Source organism: Sinohyriopsis cumingii, chromosome 19 (genome assembly GCF_028554795.1).
Source record: "Sinohyriopsis cumingii isolate HCF-2022 chromosome 19, ASM2855479v2, whole genome shotgun sequence".
NCBI lineage: Eukaryota > Metazoa > Mollusca > Bivalvia > Unionida > Unionidae > Sinohyriopsis > Sinohyriopsis cumingii.
This window is the reverse complement of record NC_142979.1, coordinates 45,837,934-45,857,862: the sequence shown is the minus strand read 5'-3', so window position 1 is coordinate 45,857,862 and position 19,929 is coordinate 45,837,934. Positions and strand designations below refer to the sequence as shown.

At 35.2% G+C, this 19,929-nt stretch overlaps 1 protein-coding gene across 8 annotated transcripts in view; it reads right to left on the bottom strand.

Annotated features, from left to right (window-relative positions):
- LOC149775629 (uncharacterized) overlaps window positions 1-19,929 on the bottom strand; it is a 194,377-nt gene that overhangs the window by 72,214 nt on the left and 102,234 nt on the right. The window contains exons 4-5 of one of the 8 annotated variants that reach the window (XR_016416614.1): window positions 8,692-9,637; window positions 4,224-4,360 (exon numbers count right to left, since the gene is read on the bottom strand). The exons of 5 other annotated variants lie outside the window; for them this stretch is intronic. Coding sequence is in view for 2 of the 3 variants with exons in the window: in XM_089944314.1 (XP_089800440.1) it covers window positions 18,054-18,958 (905 nt within the window). In the remaining variant the exon portion in view is untranslated. Of the gene's footprint in view, window positions 1-3,315; window positions 4,361-8,691; window positions 9,638-16,637; window positions 18,959-19,929 lie in introns of those variants that run through there. 2 more of the 8 variants (XM_089944315.1, XM_089944314.1) reach the window with 2 other exon arrangements.

Below are 19,929 nucleotides of genomic sequence, written 5' to 3'. Positions count from 1 at the left end.
GGATATTTTAGCTGTTCCTTGGTACTGTTGTTGTTTGTTTTTCAAAACGTACAGAATAGGATTTTCGTAAAATTGGAGGGTCCACCTATTTAGGCTAATGACATTAATTCAATTTTAAAATGGTTCAGGAGAATAACATATTGGGGCATTACGTTTTTTTTTTTTAAAACCCAAGCAAAATAATGCATGACTAATAACATTTAAATATTAAAAAATGACATAATACAGATGCGTAATAACTTTACAATAGCCCCATAAATAGTTCTGGTATTTTAATAACACATTTTAATTTAAAGGTGTTTAGTGGTTTGCAATGGGTTTTTGGGCTATTAATTTAATGGTTTGCGTCGGTGACTTAAGCGGTTGGAGCATCCGCCTCGGATGCCAAAGGTCGCGGGTTCGAACACCGGCCGTGTCATACCAAAGATTAGTAAAATGATACAAGCTGCTGCTTCGCATAGCGTTCAGCTTTAAAAGGTTAACGTTAGGACTGGTCGGCCTGGTGTCAAGATAATGTGACTGGGTGGGGCATGATGCTACGTGTCTACGGCATCATGTACCAGTGCTAGACACCACTATAAACTGACGCACTGGAGACATTGTAGCGATATGACTCAAATTGTTAAAGCTACTATTTTGCAATTTTGTTTCTATTTAAATTCAAGAATTCTGTATGCTAAAATTATTTTGTTTTACAGCTTAAAAATGTTTTCCTATTGGAAAAAATCTCTTCAGAACCCCAAACCTGAGTCTCAATGAACATAATTTACTTTCCTTCCCTTGCTTTAATATGCAACTGCAATTTTTAGCCATGCACAGTGATAGCAAGGTCAGTCATTCATTTGAATGCGTACCTCATTTATTTGGGTGGATCTCGCTCATCATCAAACACATTCAATAAAATTACATGAAGACATAAACCTATATTTCGAGTCTAATCAAAATCAGAGCAGGAATATGACTTCCAGTTAGGCAACATGCTCAGCGAATCAGGTGCAAGGTCACCTAATCTGCATACTTACATTTTGCCAATTACTTAATATGTTAGAAATCTTAACGATATACCACCGTACTCATATATTCCAAGTCTGATCAAACTTGGATCAGAAGTACCGCTCCTAGAGTGATAAAAAAGCTCAACCAATCAGGAACGTGATCACTTCATTTATATGCTTGGATAAGCTCATTATCGAGCTCGCGAGATTTTTGATGATATAAACCTACAGTCCATGTTTGATTTCAAGAGTATCAGCAAAAGGATTCCAAAACATAGGCTTACTAGGCTCTACGGCAGGGTTAGCTAATAATAATAAAATTACTACAACTACTACTACTACTATTAATCGGTGTCATCATCACTTATTACACTTATGAGCAAGAGAAAAAAATGATATACATAAATGCAAAGTTCACAAATAAAAAGTATTTGTTTGTACCAGAAGGAGATGGTTCCTTTACGACTTTAAGACTACTGCCTGATCCCTTAATAAAGGAAACTGCATCTGACCTACTAAGACTGGATGCCTTTAATGGTGACGTTTTTCATGCGACGTTTTAATGGCGCTTTTAACACTAATATTCGCAAAGCAAAACTCATCAACAAAATTATGAACGTCCTTAGGCAAAATTTTACTATCATAAAATCTATCACATTTCAAAAATGTTTAAAAGAAATTTCCTAAAGTTCATCTTCCTTTGAAGTCATATCTCGGAGTGTCATGACGTCATTTTGTCATAATTGCTTTCGTCACTTTATGATAAAAATAATGTTAATAATTCTGTTATAGCGCCATAATTTCGTTTGGATATTGGAACTTATTATTCTTAGACGAAAAAAAGCATACGCATTTATATATCAAATGGCCAAATGTTCACTCTTACGAACGGTGCTAACGCAGACAATTCACAGGCTCACACCTTTTCAAAAGTTGTGTAGTCTGTAAATGTTCACGAATGAAACGTGATCGGTAAACAATGAAACTTTGAACACTCGTTACTGCTCGCCCAAATATTAATTCTGGAAGTGTGATATTTCGTGTTATTTAAGGACTGCATGAAAGAAAAAATATTAAAGTCACTTAGCGAGCCATTCGAGTTAATGCGTGAATTCGAGTGACAAGTTCGAGATACAAAGGTACTACTTTATTTATATCTGCATATTATTAATTGTGTCTGTCTTGCCTGCCTTAGCAGATAATGATATATAGGTATAATTGTTTGCCGGTGAGGGCGACATCATGGTTGTTGTCAGTTTCTAGAATTTGTGTAAATGAGTTTCATTAGTTATCTAATATTCCGTCGAGGGTAATGTTCCACGGAACCCTCCTGAAGCTTGGTGAGGTATGCACATAATTAAATGTTAAAATAAACAACCGAAATATAGTTGTTATCACAGCAATGCATTGTACAAAAAGATACCAGTGGATAAAGTATACTTCACTGAACAAAGTGTATAGAGAACTGAGCTAAGTATGCGATTACCGTGCATGATGGATTAGGGCTGGTTTTTGAGGCTACGATGAATATAATTGGGTCATTTTTTTCAAACACATCTGCTCATAAACATGTCGTACATTCATCACAATTTTCATTTACCTGTGGGATACTCAACATTTACTTTAGTAAACTGACATCATCAAAGATCCAACTTTTAATGTTTAAGATTATAATATTCTTGCTCATAAACAAATTATATGAATTAATCCATTTGTCCATATTATCCTATTTCTTTATTAGTAACAAGAATTTGAACAATATATATTTATTCACGACGTGCGCGCCCGTGTGTGTGTGTGTGTGTGTGTGTGTGTGTGTGAGAGAGAGAGAGAGAGAGAGAGAGAGAGAGAGAGAGAGAGAGAGAGAGAATCAAGACTACTTTTCTAAAACAAGATTTCACTTTACATGAACAACAAACGGAATTCTTGTGATTTTACAAGTTAGTCTGTCATGACAGCTACTATACAAGGTGTACTGGACTGATTTATATGATGAACCACAAATAAATAAAAAAACTGCAACATAAAGAGACAGACTGACAAACAAAAATCCCAAATAAAGTACTATATAGATAGACAGAGAAATAATTCAGCAGATAGGTAGTTAGGAATGAAGAAAGAAGATATATACGGAATGACGAACAAAGAAGTACACATGATAACATATAAACATCAACAGGTAGTATCATGTCAGATAGCTAGCTAGCTTTGTTGTAATCTCTTCAGTCAAGTAGCTAGCTAGCTTGATTCTAATCTCTGCATGCAGATGATTCAAAGACTATCGTTAATAGTATCACTTGAAGAAATCACTGTTTGCATATAATGTATAAAAATGTTTATTAACTTAATAAAAATACATTCAACCCTCATCTTCATTTCATATTTTATTATATTATGTTGATAAAATAAAATTTATTAAAATATATACTCTAAATTGCCTATATAAATCAAGATATGTGAAAATGGGCATGAAGAAAATGCGAATGAGTTTTAAAGTCTAGCCTATGAAGACTCTATACAATTATTTCTTACAAATGTACTTCTTTAACAATAGTACTTACTATTGATTGATTGATCAGGTACTCATTAGTCTTGCAATTGTGCACAAAAATAATTAAAATAACAAAAAGCAAGATTTTAAGACAACAGAAACTTGGTTTAGACGAAGAAATGAAAAATTCAGAAAAGAGCAATTCATTGTGTTTTCAATGCAAATATCTAGTTTTTCTCTTCTCGTGATGCATAAACCGTGCAGGATTTCCTGTGTTTTGCTAGACCAGGCCTCCATAAAAAGGAAGCACCACAATCACATACAAATTTCTGCTTTACGTGGACTGCATCGAAGTGATCCTGAAGGAATGCACGTGACTTGAACCGTCTTTTACAAACTGAACATGCCAGTGATATCTGGACGACACAGAATTTTTGATGTCGCCTGAGGCTGTACCTTGTGAAAAACGATTTGTTGCAGCCTGAGCATTGGAACGGCTTCACTTGCAGGTGCATATTGAGGTGATCAAGAAGATGGTTCCTTCTTGTGAAGACTTTCCCGCACCCATCCTCGGAGCATTTAAACTGCCTAGTTCCGCTGTTATTTGGCGTATGAAACATAACATGTTCTCTCAGACCACTACTTGTTTTATATACGTTGTTACACAGTGAGCATTGGTATTTGCCATCGTTGGTTCTCGTTTCTAAGCGCCTGTAAATGTTGTTTCCAAACGGCTGGGAAGATTCCTGAAGTGGATATGTTGTGACGTCACCATTTTCATCCTGATCAGAGCTTTCTCTGTAGGTAGGATTCGGTTGATGTTCCCAATGTGTCTGATAATATCTATCAGCAACATATAGTCTCGTTGCCACTTCTGGAATGAAAAAGGTTTGATGTAAATTTTGCAAAGGCTACCGAATGATAAATGAATACATCCTGTTATGTTGTGACTAAATAAAGATGAAATGCGTCTTCTTGAAGATTGGTAGCCGAAACAAAAACACCAGATTAGCGTTAGATGCTGTCTTTATGGTAAGAACAGGCGACGTTGCAAGAAGGAAATTACATAACTGGACAGTGTGTCTTGAGGACTGGGACATTGTTCATGGCACTTTATTATTGAACGTAAGCTATATAAATGTAAAGCGAGGGCATTTAATTTAGTTTTCATCTCACACGAAACTCGTTGTATCACCAAGAACAATGAAGTTCTTTCTGTCTGTCGCAATCTATCCTTGTTTACATTAAAATCATTAAATTTGTGGAAACCCACTAAAAGACATATCCAGATTATTCTGACGCTGATTTTCCAGTTGATTTCCAGCAGAATTAGTGGTCAATATATGAGCTGAAATTTTATTAATGAAAGTATATAATCATGACACATTTGTGAAATCTCAGCACAAATGAGGGATTTTATGATCTTATGCCACATAACTTGGTATGTGAAATAAATGTCGAAGCAAATGCGCTAAAAATTAAGTATCTGGCATAAACGAAAAAACAAACTAACAAAGCAGGACAACGTGTATTATTCTTCGTAGCAATTACTTCAAAACTACACGAAAGAATGTGGTCTAGGGCGAAGCTCTGTGCTGACAAGTTGCTTTTGCTGCAATGGCCAGGTACGTGAAGTTAACGAACATAGTACTGAACGGGTAAAGAAGAAGAAGGAAAAATATTTAATTCAGAAACAGGCGATTAATGGAATGGATGCAACCAGTATTCAGTCATAATACCCAAGTCAGCCTAAAATGGCTTACGTGACTGACGTAACAAAGTCTCGTTTTTCTTTCTTCTCGTGATTGGTCATTTTTGACAAACAAGAGGTGCAACTGTTCTGTATCAATAATTTTCTTCATTAATCATTTGGTGAGCTGTTTTATATTTAAATGGAGGTTTTCACTTCAATAATACGATTATTTATTAGCTGCTCTTGCAATTTTAAAAATATTGTACCAACAAAGTACTTCCTTTTTTCTGGCGCTTATGAAAATAATGATTAAATTTGTAACAAATTGCTTTGTACTTGGGACGCAAAATATTTCGATATTTTTGATAAACAATATAGTATCGAAGTTAATTTCAAGTGAAAGAACTCCACGATCTAATTCATCTTCCATCAGAAGATTGCATTTTATAGAAGTCATCACCCTTCATAAATCTACGCGCTATTTAACATCACAAAAAAATGGATTATCTGGTTTTGTGAGTTTAACGCCATGACCAGTACGTGACAGGCTATAGATGGCGGCCGGTAATGGTTGGCGGAAGATCTCAAGAAGAACCACCGACGCACGGGAAGCTACTGGTAAATATGCAAGCAATCACAAAAGTAACACTCGGAGCTGAAAGTTGGAATGATTTGTAGATGTATTTGTATAATTCGAAGCTAGATCAGTCTAAACTTTGCCTGCGATTGACCCCGCACGAAGACGTTAATGGAGGATTGGTGAACTTAACAAAAGACAAAAAAGTCTTCTATTTTAATCCAGCTTCTGATTAAATTTTAATATTACAGTTCAGCATAATGAAAACGTTATAAACGAACTGATGAACTGACGGAACATTTATGATATTAAAATAATAATCAATATAATCCAAGTGAACTTTAGTAAACTTTTGTAACTAGAAAAAGGCAATAATGGATGATACATATCCGACAAGAGATTTACTAATAACCAACAATTAAATAGTCACAATGAAAAGAAACAAATAAACAATATTTTTATTTTGAAAAAAAGAATATTCTCTAATATTTAATTAGGTAGTGGAACAAAAATTACTAGAAATTCAGCGCCTTTTTAAATTCAGGCATATACATATATTAAAAATGACGACAAAACTGACATGTCTCGAACCATATGCGTGCACGTTTACTTTTTATAAAAAACCCAACCCAAATAACACCCTGTTTATGGCAATAATATATGTTTCATCCTCAAGTTGTGTGTCCATATGGGCCAGGAGATTAAGATGACTGAGTCCTTGGCATTTTATATACTTCTTATATTGTTCTTCAAGCTACAAAACAGTCCTACGCGTAAAGCACTTCGTTACATTAAAGTAACATAATATTTGGGTTTTTTATCATGATTCCGAGTACTTGTTCATTCATGATATTCCTTTGTTGCGCTTTGAAGTTTCTGTTGTGATACGCATTATAAGAATGACATTAAAAATGACAATAATAATCTTTCATTTTTTGTAGCACAATATAACTGCCCTTACTTATTACATGCATGCGTCAAAGTACGGCACATATATTAAACAAAACAATTCTAGGACTAATAAACTTTTAAAGCTGTTGCAAGATATATAAGAAATTAATATTATTAATAAATCTCTGCACAAAAAAACTTATAGAACTAAATGCAGTCTGCATTACAGCAGATGTTGGAGGGAAATAATTCAAGCTATTATGCATGTGATTGTTAACAACATAGCAAAACTCATTTTCTATGCTTGCATAAATGAGGCACAGTCTTTCACCACTGGGGATATTTAAAAATCTACCAACACTTGTCATTATAAGAATGTTTCCATTTCTGAACATACGTAGTAAGCAAATGCAAATAGTTTAAACAATCTTTACAATACTGACAAGTGAAGTCGCATCTGATCGTATTGTAAAATCGTAATATCTCCATTGAATTAAAATCTCAAATTTAAGTTTTGAAGAGAAGTATCTTATCAACTTTATCTATGTATAATGAAAAAGTTCTCATCATCCGCCCCTTCATTTATCCAACCTAATAAAAGATATATACAAAAATACTATCGCTTGAAACATGTTTAAAACGCTTTCAAGAGATAACTATTTTTGTTGAACACTATACCAGCAAGGTTGGCGATACATGTTTTCATAAACGGTCATCAATGACAGAGCATAACTGACAATCGTTGACCCTATAAATTGCAAGTACCGTTCGACCTAAGGAACTTGGGGGTTTGACTCGCCATTAGGGCCGGCTTAGCTGCCAAATGAACTATTTGTTAATGAGCTGAGTTTGGTTTTTGCACGTGTATTTGGGGCACATGTCTTTCAATAACTACATCTGAAATTATACACTAATTATTTCTAATTGACAGGAGAACCTAGTTAGCGTTAGCATAATTAAAACTTTGTAAAATATAATATATTATTTCATTAACTTTCACATGAAAGATCAGTGTAATTTTTATTAGTTTCCAAAGCTGTAATAAATAAACAATACTATAATTTAGATACTCATATAAGTTATTGTTAATTATAAGAGACTTTGCCAAAATCCAAGGTGTAGTGACAAAAAACGGACCAAAATCCTAGATGACATGCGAAATTCACAATAACAATGCGAATATCATGTACATATTATACATATCTCCACATTTGTTTGGCAAATGGAGTAGGCTGAAAAATCTCTTTCTGATTAGACCCACACAGACCAAAGAGTAAAAGCGCTAGATACTGTACGTTTGGATGCATACTGATATGAAAGAAAATTATGCAGAACGAACCCGTGTCATGAGCAACGATACATATCGTCAGGCTCTCAGCATATGCGCACTAACCCACTCTGCATTGCGGTTTTCCCCACAAAAGGATTGAACAAATTCAAAGGTACGGACACGATATGCACGAGAACGCACTCGCTAGGCAAGCAGAATTAACATTCAGTCACACGCACAAACCACTGTTTAGAATTGCAAAGTACATACCTGAAATTAATTGAAAGCAAATAGTACAATGTAGGATTCAACAATGTGAGCTTTAATTCTGCGCGTTTTAACATCAAATATTGGATAAAGGGATAAGCCCTTGCACTCTGTTTGGTACATATGTGTCAAAATTTATAATTGCGATTTAGCGCATATACATTGTTTCTCTAAATGAAAATCCAGTGAGTCTGGGCAAATAACTGAGTCTTAAATTATACCTACCTAGCGAGTACACATTGAGTCTTTACCTTCGACCTTGTCCAATCGTTTTGTGGGAGATGAATGCATGGCTGAGTGGGATAGGGCACTGGTGCATAATAGCCGGCATTGGTGCGATTCATGCTTGGAACGTTCTAGAACCAGTTTAATTATGTATATAAGCTTGTAAATTCAACAGGAAATAAGCAATAGAGACAGGCTATATACATGGATTGCCATGCTAATAGCTGGTGATTCTTAGTCATACATAGAAAACGAAACTGAATGGATGAACAATATTCTTACAAAATGACTGGCTGCAAGTTTGCCTTCATTTTACACATCAAGGATGCATAGCTGATAAGTGTCATGATAGATCATGTCTCAGAAAGTTGTTTTCTCAATTCAGCCAGAACACCACGAAGTGAATTGATTCCCATCCCGTGCAATCTGAACCATGGAATACTTGGATCTGAGCAGGATGGTTGTACATTGATGATCAAGAAAAAAGGACTGTTGGGTTTAAGCATTGATCTTGGCCTCCTGCTAGCGTAGAATCTGTAGATCGCCACCGGATTCCTTTCGGGTCGGTTTGGCGTGGCATAGACTCTTTCACACGAATCAGCATTTTTCCTTCTAGAAGGTGATAAACAAGCAAGAAATTCCCTTCCTTCTTCGTCGGATAGAATTTGAATGTCTCTCCATTGTAATGCATGTAATTCCCAAGCTGTTTTTAACCTAAACCACTGAACACAAATCAGGCTCAGTGCATTGATAAGCGAGACAGGAGAGCCCATACCAAGTTTTTCAGTATCATACAAGTGGTCAACAGCTCTCTCGTCGACAGATCCGATTATTCTAGGTTTACCTCTAGAATAATACAATTTCTTGGCTTCCAAATAGGATCTACATTTCTTGAAATCTCGACCTTTGATAATGGATCCTGTAAAAACATTCCTTTGTCGGAGATATCTTTCAAGAGATGCTACAAAAGATCGCAGGGATGCCCAAGAGTACTCCTCGCCATTTTTCTTTCTCCCCGCGCAAAGGAATGCACTAATGTACTCATCTAAAACATTCAGAGGAATGTCTTCCATGGCCCGTGCTTCCCCTTTCTGTAGCAGATACATCTGCATTAGTTTGATGTCAGCGCAGGTTTTTGTGTGAGTTTTAGAACTTTCTTCCTTGTACTGGGAACATTCCTCTGGATTAATACCGTGTGCAGCAACAAAACTGGAAACTTCGTACATATCTGAAAAGAAATTATGCTGTATTGTTCAAATCTCCTTTCCATCACAATATGTGCACGAAGGACGGCAACTAAATGAATAACAGACCCAATATCAAACAATAAAATATTTTAAAGAAAATATCAAGCATGTTTGAAAGGCAAACTCCAACCCAATATGAAGTTATCTGCAAAAGTTTGTTATAAATAGAGAAAGAAATGTTCTTCCCGCATATCGTACGAAAACACCCCCAACACAGCCTGTCACACTTTTTTAAGGTGTGATAGTGTCTCATTCACATGGTCTTGGAGTTCGTTTTGACAAAAAGTCAACAATGAGGTGTGGATATTCTGTACGCGAGTAATATAAAGACTGTATTCATTTAAAGTTCAATTATAACCCAGAAAGTTGGACTAACATCCTAACAAAATCTAAAGCTAGCATGTTGCAAATGGACTCACAATAAATTGGAAGAGGTAAATAATCAAATATATAGTGCAGGATCACGAGAACATAGAAACAATACTTTGACACTGAAGAAATTTTTTTATGAACGCGGCGGTCTTTACTTAAAAAGGAAGGGGCCTCGATTAGCCGAGTGGTTAAAGGCGTTCTCCTTTACAGATCGCTCATATCTCACCGCTGTCCCCGTAGGTTGGAGTCTTGGACTCGGCTAATGTGGATATGTGAGAAAGCTTGCCAGTAGCTTCCACAGGGGCTCGCATCGTTGCTAACAGTTGACCTGTCGTACATGTACTATATAATAACTACAAGGGAGGACACTTGTCTCCTTGTTCGCGCGACCTATTTAAGCATAAACGTTGTTATTTCAAGCTACGTTTTGCGTAGGTTAATAAATTTGGTACCGACATTTAGCTCAGGCATTCGACTGTGTACCTCGATCAAAAGTTTGACTTAACATCATACCTTTAAGGAATGCCAAATCATTTTTCCACGCTACCGCTCGACATGGCCCTGATCGCACCCGCTTAATATTCAAGTGAGATCCCACTAAATGGAATATTGTCCTCTCATTGGTTAAAAGAAAATGATGTTTCTGTATTTATTTATAACTTATTTTCAGTTGGCCAAGGAGAAGGTAATATTCCATTCAGCGCTTTGTTCTTGCATATTAAGCGGGCGCGATCAGAGACATGTCGAGCGGTAGCGTGGGAAAATGATTTGGCATTCCTTAAAGGTATGACATTAAGTCAAACTTTTCATAGAGATACACAGTCGAATGCCTGAGCTAAATATCGGTACCAAATGTATTAAGCTACGCAAAGCGTAACTTGAAATATCAGCGTTTATTCTTGAATAGGTCGCGCGAGCAAGGAGACAAATATCCCCCCTTGTAGTTATTGTATGGTATATGTATGACAGGTCAATTGTAAGCAACGATACGATCCAATGTGGTAGCTTCCACTGATCGGGTGGTTTTTTTTTCCAGGTGCTTCCCGGGTTCCTCCTTAACCAAATATACTGACCGCCATGCATAGACTATCATATGCTGAAAAATTAAACTGATCACATCAACCAAACTAAATGGGACCAAGTTAACCGATATATTTATGTTCACAACAACAGAAAGGAAAACATTCTTTATTTGCGACCTAATATAAAGTTGTCTTTGGATCATTGCGCGTTGAATCTTTAATGACATTTTTATTACCAAAGGTGGGTAATATTCTTTCAAATTAAAGATCAAGTCGATAAGTGATTTAATTATTTAATTTACAAACGGTATGTCTGCAATACTGTCACAAAATTCGTAAGCCATTAGCGTGAAATAAAATATGTTGTCAAATGTAAACTACAGCAGCTGCAGATGGCTCTCCCCCGTAAATCCTCACGCTTTCATTTTCTCTCTCCCTTCATATTCCTCCCTGATCCCTCATTTAAAAACATTGACCAAACTGACAATGAAAATCCCGTCAAATACGCAATGCGACTTTCTGCTATGGATTGGACTGAAAATGTTTTAAACTGTGTTGTAACTGGGTATTATTTGAACTTCCACCCATTTGTTTAGGACGAAATCAGGTTAGATAATAACGTACTGGCTGAAAAACGGAGGATATCACTACATCCATGACACCTTCTCAGAAATATGGGGATACAAATGAATAATTCGGTAAGTTTTCAAAATCGTGCAAGATGATATGCTTTAAACTTCGAAATTTTAAAAGTAGTAAGCAACTGAGAGAGAGAGAGAGAGAGAGAGAGAGAAAGAGAAAGAGAGAAAGAGAGAGAGAGATGTGCTTGGGATTAATCTTTCGAGAGTTTTAAAGTTGTGTTCAGCTTTAAATATTAAAAAGAAAAAAAAAAGAAACAGAATGCATCAATAGACAATACATTTAACAGAGACATAAAAATGTGAAGATATTACGACGCGGAGGGTACCAGTTGACAATAAATTATCAATTACTGAACAGATTGGTACTTAAAGAGGTAACAAAACTTCAGATCTACAAAAACATACTGCTCATAAGAGAAACAACATGAATCACGTATTTCTCTTTATTTTTCATTACAAACAACAATTTGGTAATGTTGATTTTACCCTTGTAATCGTCAGTACAGTTATTTCGCAAGCGAGATCCATCGTTTTCATCTGGTTATTAATGTTTCTAGAGCCAACATGCATTCATTGAAATTCGCTTACCAACGGCAACCAGTATCACAAACATTAGGCCAGTTTAGAAATTTTTTTATTTATTTATTACCTTATTTTGCTTATTTGTGCATATTTTTTTTTTTTTTTTTTTATCAGCTTATATTAGCTACTGTCCAATCCTTACATATTGATATCATCTAGGTATCTAATGAGTGACAATTACCTCGACCTTTCGTACTCAATATTTTTATCCTGCTATCTTTGTCTAGGTATTATTAACGACTTGCTCAGTGCATCTATTTGTATCATGCTAATTCCACCTCGCATTCCACTCTCAGTCATATGGAACATGCTAAAACCCAAGTTTTCTGACATCTTTAAAATTTCATTATGTGCTAATCCGGTAGTAAGATAATAGTGAGCAGAAGCAAGATTATAAGTTTTATCTGAAACATTTTTAAATTCCTCAAACATGTCACAAACTTCAATGTATCTTTCTTTATGTAATATCATGCAGATCTTCAAGCGCTTTATTGATCAAATGCTCCAAGATATCCTGAATTTATTGGTATTTGAAATTTGATATATCTGAGTCGTTAATTATGTGTAAAATGTTTATATCGGTTTTCTTGAACCTTTCCAAGTGTTATATATATATATATATATATATATATATATATATATATATATATATATATATATATATATATATATATATATATATATACACACACACTCGCATCGGTTAAATGTGCTTCCTCGAAAGTCACGACTATAATATAATGTGCTTCCGCACATATGTGGCACTAGTATACGTTCAAAGTCACAATAACTTACATACAGAACTTTCAGTTGGTGTTGATAGTTTTCTTCTAATTTTTTTATTTTACAACACACTTTAATTCAGGAATTATACCAATTTAGTTATATATACCGTAACGTAGTCTTTTATATCCTGATACTTTAACTGGTGTATTTAAAACCTTCAAGCATTCTTGCAAAACAAAATAAAACCTTGTATGTCGGTTGATGAGATGAGACCAATTTTGAAAAGATTTTACACCAACGCATTGTAACCTTCCATTCGTATCGTCCATAGGTCCACCACGCTGAAATATGTCACCGTACAATTTTATCTCTATTTCAGTTATTCTAACAGGATTGATATAGGTGTATTTCCGTAATGCTGACTTCCTCTTCCAATATTTCATATACATTTAAGCATATATCAAACAATTTTCCAATTCCCCATCGCATCTATTTGTATGGGGCATCGTTGAAACTAGTGACTATGTCTATCTAAATTGCACACTGAAGGCGCCTGAGGATTTTTTGGGGAGCATGTACAATTTCTTCTGCAGCATAAGAAAAGAAGAAACAAAAATATCCGTACATTTTAACACAAACTTTTAGGTCTTGACTCATACGGACAAATCTGTGAATAAACATTCCCTGGGCGGTTGACATCACTCTAAAGGTAATGCTAAATATTCAGTCCTGTAAAAGAAGCAATTTTGTTCCATCGCTGTCCATTTTCTGTCCGAATTATTTTGACATGTAAAATGTGAAATCAACACTCAGCAACATTCAGCCCATCTTTTTCAATATATTAAGAAACATTGTCTCGTGGAAAACACAATGAATACTCAGCTTGTTCACATTCTTAAATGCGTTGTTTCCCAATTCTGGTCACTTCTACAGAGCCAAATTTGAATTTTTTTGGGAAAGATTATCTTTCTAAAATACCGTTCAATGTCGTACAGATAGATAGTCATGCAAATCATTGTCTGTTGCCGCCATAAAATCGTTTATTAAAATTTTCTGTATGTCCTTAAGTGGTTGTCTATTCAAATACTGCTTAATCGTACGTCTACATTATTTTTATAAATTAGACTAGTAGTATAGGGTTTGTAAAATAAATCATTAGTTGTTTTGGTATTAGTACATCGGGCATAGAAGTATATTAAAATATTGATTTTGTCCAGTAAGATTTAGCATGATTTCAAATAGCAGTAACTGTAAAATTTAGTATGTTTAAGTAATCTTTTGGTGTAGTTTTTAACAGTGAAACATAGAAATGAATGTTATGGTAAATTGTGTTATCCTTCAACACAAATATATAAAACGTCAGGTCAAGGGCGTATGTTCTGGGATTTTGTTTTAACTTTCGTTTTCTCATAATATCAACAAAAGATGTAAAAATAAACAAATGAAATAAAACCTGGGGCCAATCACATGAAATCTTTAAACAAAATGTGTCCACATTGCAATGATTCACCCCGTATACCTATCCAGGGGAAGAGTGGTACCAAACGAAAGGGAGTAGGTCACTATATTGCGTTCCAAAGTGCATTGCGTAATGGGTTACTGAAATACACGTGCTGCAAAAGGCTAACAAAAATGTGTCCTAATTTTAAATCTTGACTCTATATCTCCACCCAGAGATATAACCCAGAAACATGAATGGAATGAGAGAAGGGGACTATGAGATGATATTATATTCCAAAAATGAAGTGAACAGAGTAGGAGGTTATACAAATATAAATAGTGTGCACAAAACAATGTAACCTTGCAGTTTTTTTCATTACAAATTTTGACCCATAACCCCTCCTAGAGGCATGGGTGTAACAGATAGAAGAGTATGAAATAATATTAAATTCTAAATATGAAGTGAATTGGATATGGGGTTACTGATATTCCATTCAAAATATGAAGTGAATCGGGTATGGGGTTACTGATATTATGTTCCAAATATGAAGTGAATCGAATATGGGATGACTGTTATTATATTTCAAATACAACGTGAATTGGGTAAGGAGTTACATATATTCCAAACATGAAGTGAATAGGGTATGGGGCTATTCATATTATAGTCCAAACATGAAGTGAATCGGGTATGGGATTACTGATATTATATTCCAAATATTAAGTGAATCGGGTATGGGGTTACTGATATGTTCCAAATATGAAGTGAATCGGATATGGGGCTATTCATATTATATTCCAAACATGAAGTGAATCGGGTATGGGATTACTGATATTATATTCCAAATATGAAGTGAATCGAATGTGGGATGATTGTTATTATATTTCAGATACGACGTGAATTGTGCATGGAGTTACAAATATTATATTCCAAACATGAAGTGAATCGGATATAGGATTACCGATATTATATTCCAAATATGAAGTGAATCGGGTATGGGGGTTACTGATATTATGTTCCAAACGTGAAGTGAATCGGGTATGGGATTACTGATATTACATTCCAAACATGAAGTGAATCGGGTATGGGGTTACTGATATATTCCAAATATGAAGTGATTACTGACAGTATGTTCCAAATATGAAGTGAATCGGGTATGGGATTACTGATATATTCCAAATATGAAGTGATTACTGATATTATGTTCCAAATATTAAGTGAATCGGGTATGGGATTACTGAGCCATATTTACTGGAAAATAGGTTAACTAAAGCTGTCTACAAATACACCAACACAACCAACATCTGACAATCCAAACGCTACATGCTATTTCCGGGAGACATAAAATAAAAGGAGACTACAAGCCCGATGCTAAATGTTGTTCGATCATTATAAGGGCGGGAGGAGCAAACCAAATTTAAATTTCAAGAGTCAAAGACTGATGTGGTTGGGGTATGGTGGAATGCGTAAGTATCTAGAGTATCCATTACATTTTCACCAGGAGATAAATATTCGAAAGGTAGAAATCTGTATTTGTTGTGATCATGGTTGAAAGCAATATGTTGGCTACCTGAAAGATGAATAAAATAAATTAACCTAGCACAAGCTGATCGAAATTGTATTTTCTCTAGTGTACCAATTTTGCCCAACTATGATCTACCACTTGTACAATATCAAAAATATGGGCAAAAATATCGCAAAATGAGATACAGATGCTGTATAATATATTATCAATGTTTCTTTTTACCATCATTTGTTCCGTATAATCGAAACCCAATGCTATTCAATTTTTAAAAGGTTCTAATAAAGCCACTAAGCAGTGTGCCAGTATTTCCTCGAGGTTATAAAGCGCAAAAATATAAACTTTTGTGAACTGTAATTATTTTAATGGAACAAATTAATATGTGTACCAGAAGAAATAAAAGACTTAGTTGACGCTATAATGGGTGAAAATCCATTAAGCGTTTGAAGAAATTATCGTAAACTGCCTAAGACCTTTAAATAAATTATAAAAGGAAGAGAAAGAGCTGCGCAGTCTTTGTTATATTGAACAACAAAACTTTCATCACCCGTTTCTTAATAAAGTAAATTCCCATATATGACACGTCTATGACTTTTTGTTACGATATTTTTAACTAAGTACAAAATTTTTATGTTTTGAATTTTTTTCGGAATTGCATGAAATTTGTCTTACAGATTTTATTGTGGAATATATTATATGCATCTTCATGTACGAATTGGCACACGTTTTATGGAACTACTCGTCATTCACATGGCAATACATATTTTAGCATCGAAATTTAGTAACAAAAATAAAACCGTAAGAGTTTTATATCGTAGTGCAGGACTTGAATTCATAGCTGCCATGGAAGGGGATTAAATGATGAACGTATATACGAGTCGATATAAAAACTCTGAAGAGCTCTTTTTATGAAATGTTTTCTATGTACTATATATTGAAGACATCGAAAAATTCACAAGTACCTAAGTTGTATAATAATTTGTATTTATCTTTGTTTTGGGAGCAATTATCCCAGTTCGAAGTAAAGGTTGTCGAGGATGGGCTTTCCTTCGCAACCGAAACAACAACAAAAATGTAATTTTTATCTGGTCTGTTATGAAAATATAGCTCGAGAAGTTTCCAAGGAAAAAGAAAAGTTTAAATTTGACGTTCATACAATCGATAAGAAATAAAAATAACATCTCTTGACACAATGTAGGAATTTATTTATATACATATACGGGTCAAATGAAAATGTTCAATGATCACGATCGATGCCATGATGTATAATTGTTATTTATCCGGATTTTGCATAAATGAATGATTGCATGGATCTATATTCAATACGGCAAAGAGTAAAATTAACTTTTAAAGTAAAATATAGATAATTTTGAAAACATTTTTAAAACAAAGCTAATAACAAAACCTCGGCGATGTGTGTTGTGTGTGTGTGTGTGTGTGTGTGTGTGTGTGTGTGTGTGTCAGATTATCGGAGAGGATGACGTACGTTTATTATGATCATCATACCTAAACAAACGATAAACTAACTTTCTCCATGACATACAGGACTCACAGTACTAATTCAGTTCCCGTAGTAAACCTATGCAAACACTATGATATTAAAAATTCAATACCTTAAAAATTTTGAGTCCTCATGATCAAACCAATGTTTATCAGTATAGATGAAACCTGGATGTCAGCTTTTGTGTAGATGAAAGGATATGAGCCGCAGCATTTTCGGGACCTGCATGTGTTTGAAACATGTGCTTTCAATTCCGCACCAAAGAGTCAGGTGCTAATTTTAGTAATGAGTGTTCCGAACTCAAGACTGTTAAAAGACTGAAATTCCATCAATAAAACAATATATCTATCTTTTTCACCTACAACTATGATAAGTTTTTAAAAAGATTCTTTATCCTACAACATAACTTACATTATTAACCAATCCTGGTCAGCCTAACCCATATATACTCTATTTTATGTTCACCAATTTCCAGGCTGGTTCCCATTTTTCCATGCCATTAGTACCGTGTGTCCTACAAGAACATTAAAAGAAAACAAGAACTATACAATACAATCATATCTCCGCATGTCAAGTAATGTGTATCATTACTCTCAGTGTCTTCGTATCATGCATAGCTGTGCTCGAATATCGTTCATCGTGCTGTACAAGGCTTTAATTCCCATCGCCGTAGTCTTGTACCATAGCGCATCTGCATCATAGGATGGCACGCGTGGATTGTAAGCGAGGAAGAAGGGGCTTTTTGGTTCACACATGTCATCTGGTCTCTTCCTTGCATACATACGGTAAAGGGCCACGGGATCCATATTCGGGCTTTTAGATGTTGCATAGACTCTAGGATAATTGTTACTCCAATGAATATTGGGCGACGCTTTCTCGGGCACTGCTACATACGCAAGAAATTCCTTTCCGTATTCATCAACCCCAACCTGAATATCTTTCCAACGGAGCGTGTACATCTCGACACCGGTTTTCAATCCAAACGACTGATAACAAATAATTAGCATAGAATTGATAAGAGAACTGGGTGTACTCATTCCGAGATAACCTGTCCTGTAAAGATGGTCCAGCGCAGCTTCAGTAATTTCCCCAAAATCTCTCGTTTTACTTGGACCGCATAACATTTTCTTAACTTTCAACACACTCCTGCATTTTTGAAAATGGATCCCTTGAAAGATCGATCCTTGAAACACATTCTTTTGTCGAAGATATCTTTCAAGAGTTGAGAGAAATGATCGTAAAGATGCATACGAATATTCACTGCCATCTTTCTTTTTTCCCGTGTTCAGAAAGGCGCTGATGTAATCATCCAAAGTTTTCAATGGGATGTTTTCAATAGCTCGATGTTCTCCATTCTGGCTGAGGTACTTTTGCATGATGTTCAAGTCATTTATTGTTTTACTTTGCGTATTTCTACTTTCCCCAGTGCCACGAAGATATTCCCAATTTGCAGGGTACTGACTCCCGGTTTCTATATATCCGGACACCTCACTTAATTCTGAAAAGAAATGATGCCATGTTTTCAAACTTTTCAAGCATCGTTGACTAGTATATTTAAATTGTATCTGGTGTAACAACGATGCTTACATAATTCCATCAGTTAGGTGTCAATGATCAGCTTTTCAAAAGAAAAACACTTTGAGACCAAACATTACTTAGAAACAAAACCACAGCCAAGGTAGTCTAGAAGGAAATGTAAATTGTATGACAAACACCTAAACGATATAATCTTTTAAATGACATCAATACGATTACGGTCACATATTAATAGTTATGTGCGTAGATATGGACCTCATGAAGTCAGTTGGAACATTCTCGGCCTTTTCCGTCAAACTGAGAGTGAAACCTCGGATATAATTCGTCGCCATTGAGATCTATATTTTGAACTACTTTCGTTGACACGGGACAATATGTCAGCGGAAGAAGACAAAGTTACAATCAAACTTTTCTTTGCCTTTGCTGTAGTAACATATGTGGTGCACTAAGCAAGAGGCGAATCACCATACACATCCAATTGATATGAATTCATATAAATACTTTGAGGTTACTTCACAACTTGACGGAAATGGTAGAGCGATGTTCCGATCGTCAGCTATTTCAGGTGAAAAGAAGCATTCTTCCCAACTTAATCATGTATGTACTTAGGTAATGACAGTGGAGAGGACAGACTTATTGTCCAAGTTAAACACGAGTCAACATGCATGGCTAACCTCATGAAATTGTTTTGTCTTGTCTGCTCCCTCAACGGACCCCCCCCCCTCCCAAACTACCCGGTACAGCTAATAGAACTCTAACAGCTGGGGTTAGAAATAGGCGAGACACGTTGTCTCTGACTGGTCTTTTGGCACTTAGTCGACTGCAACTCAATGTTACAAGCTTAGCAACCTTTCTATTCTCAAGATAAAAACATCACAGAAGGAACTCTCAAACATGCACATTCTTCAGAAGTGTATCACGCACTATCATTAG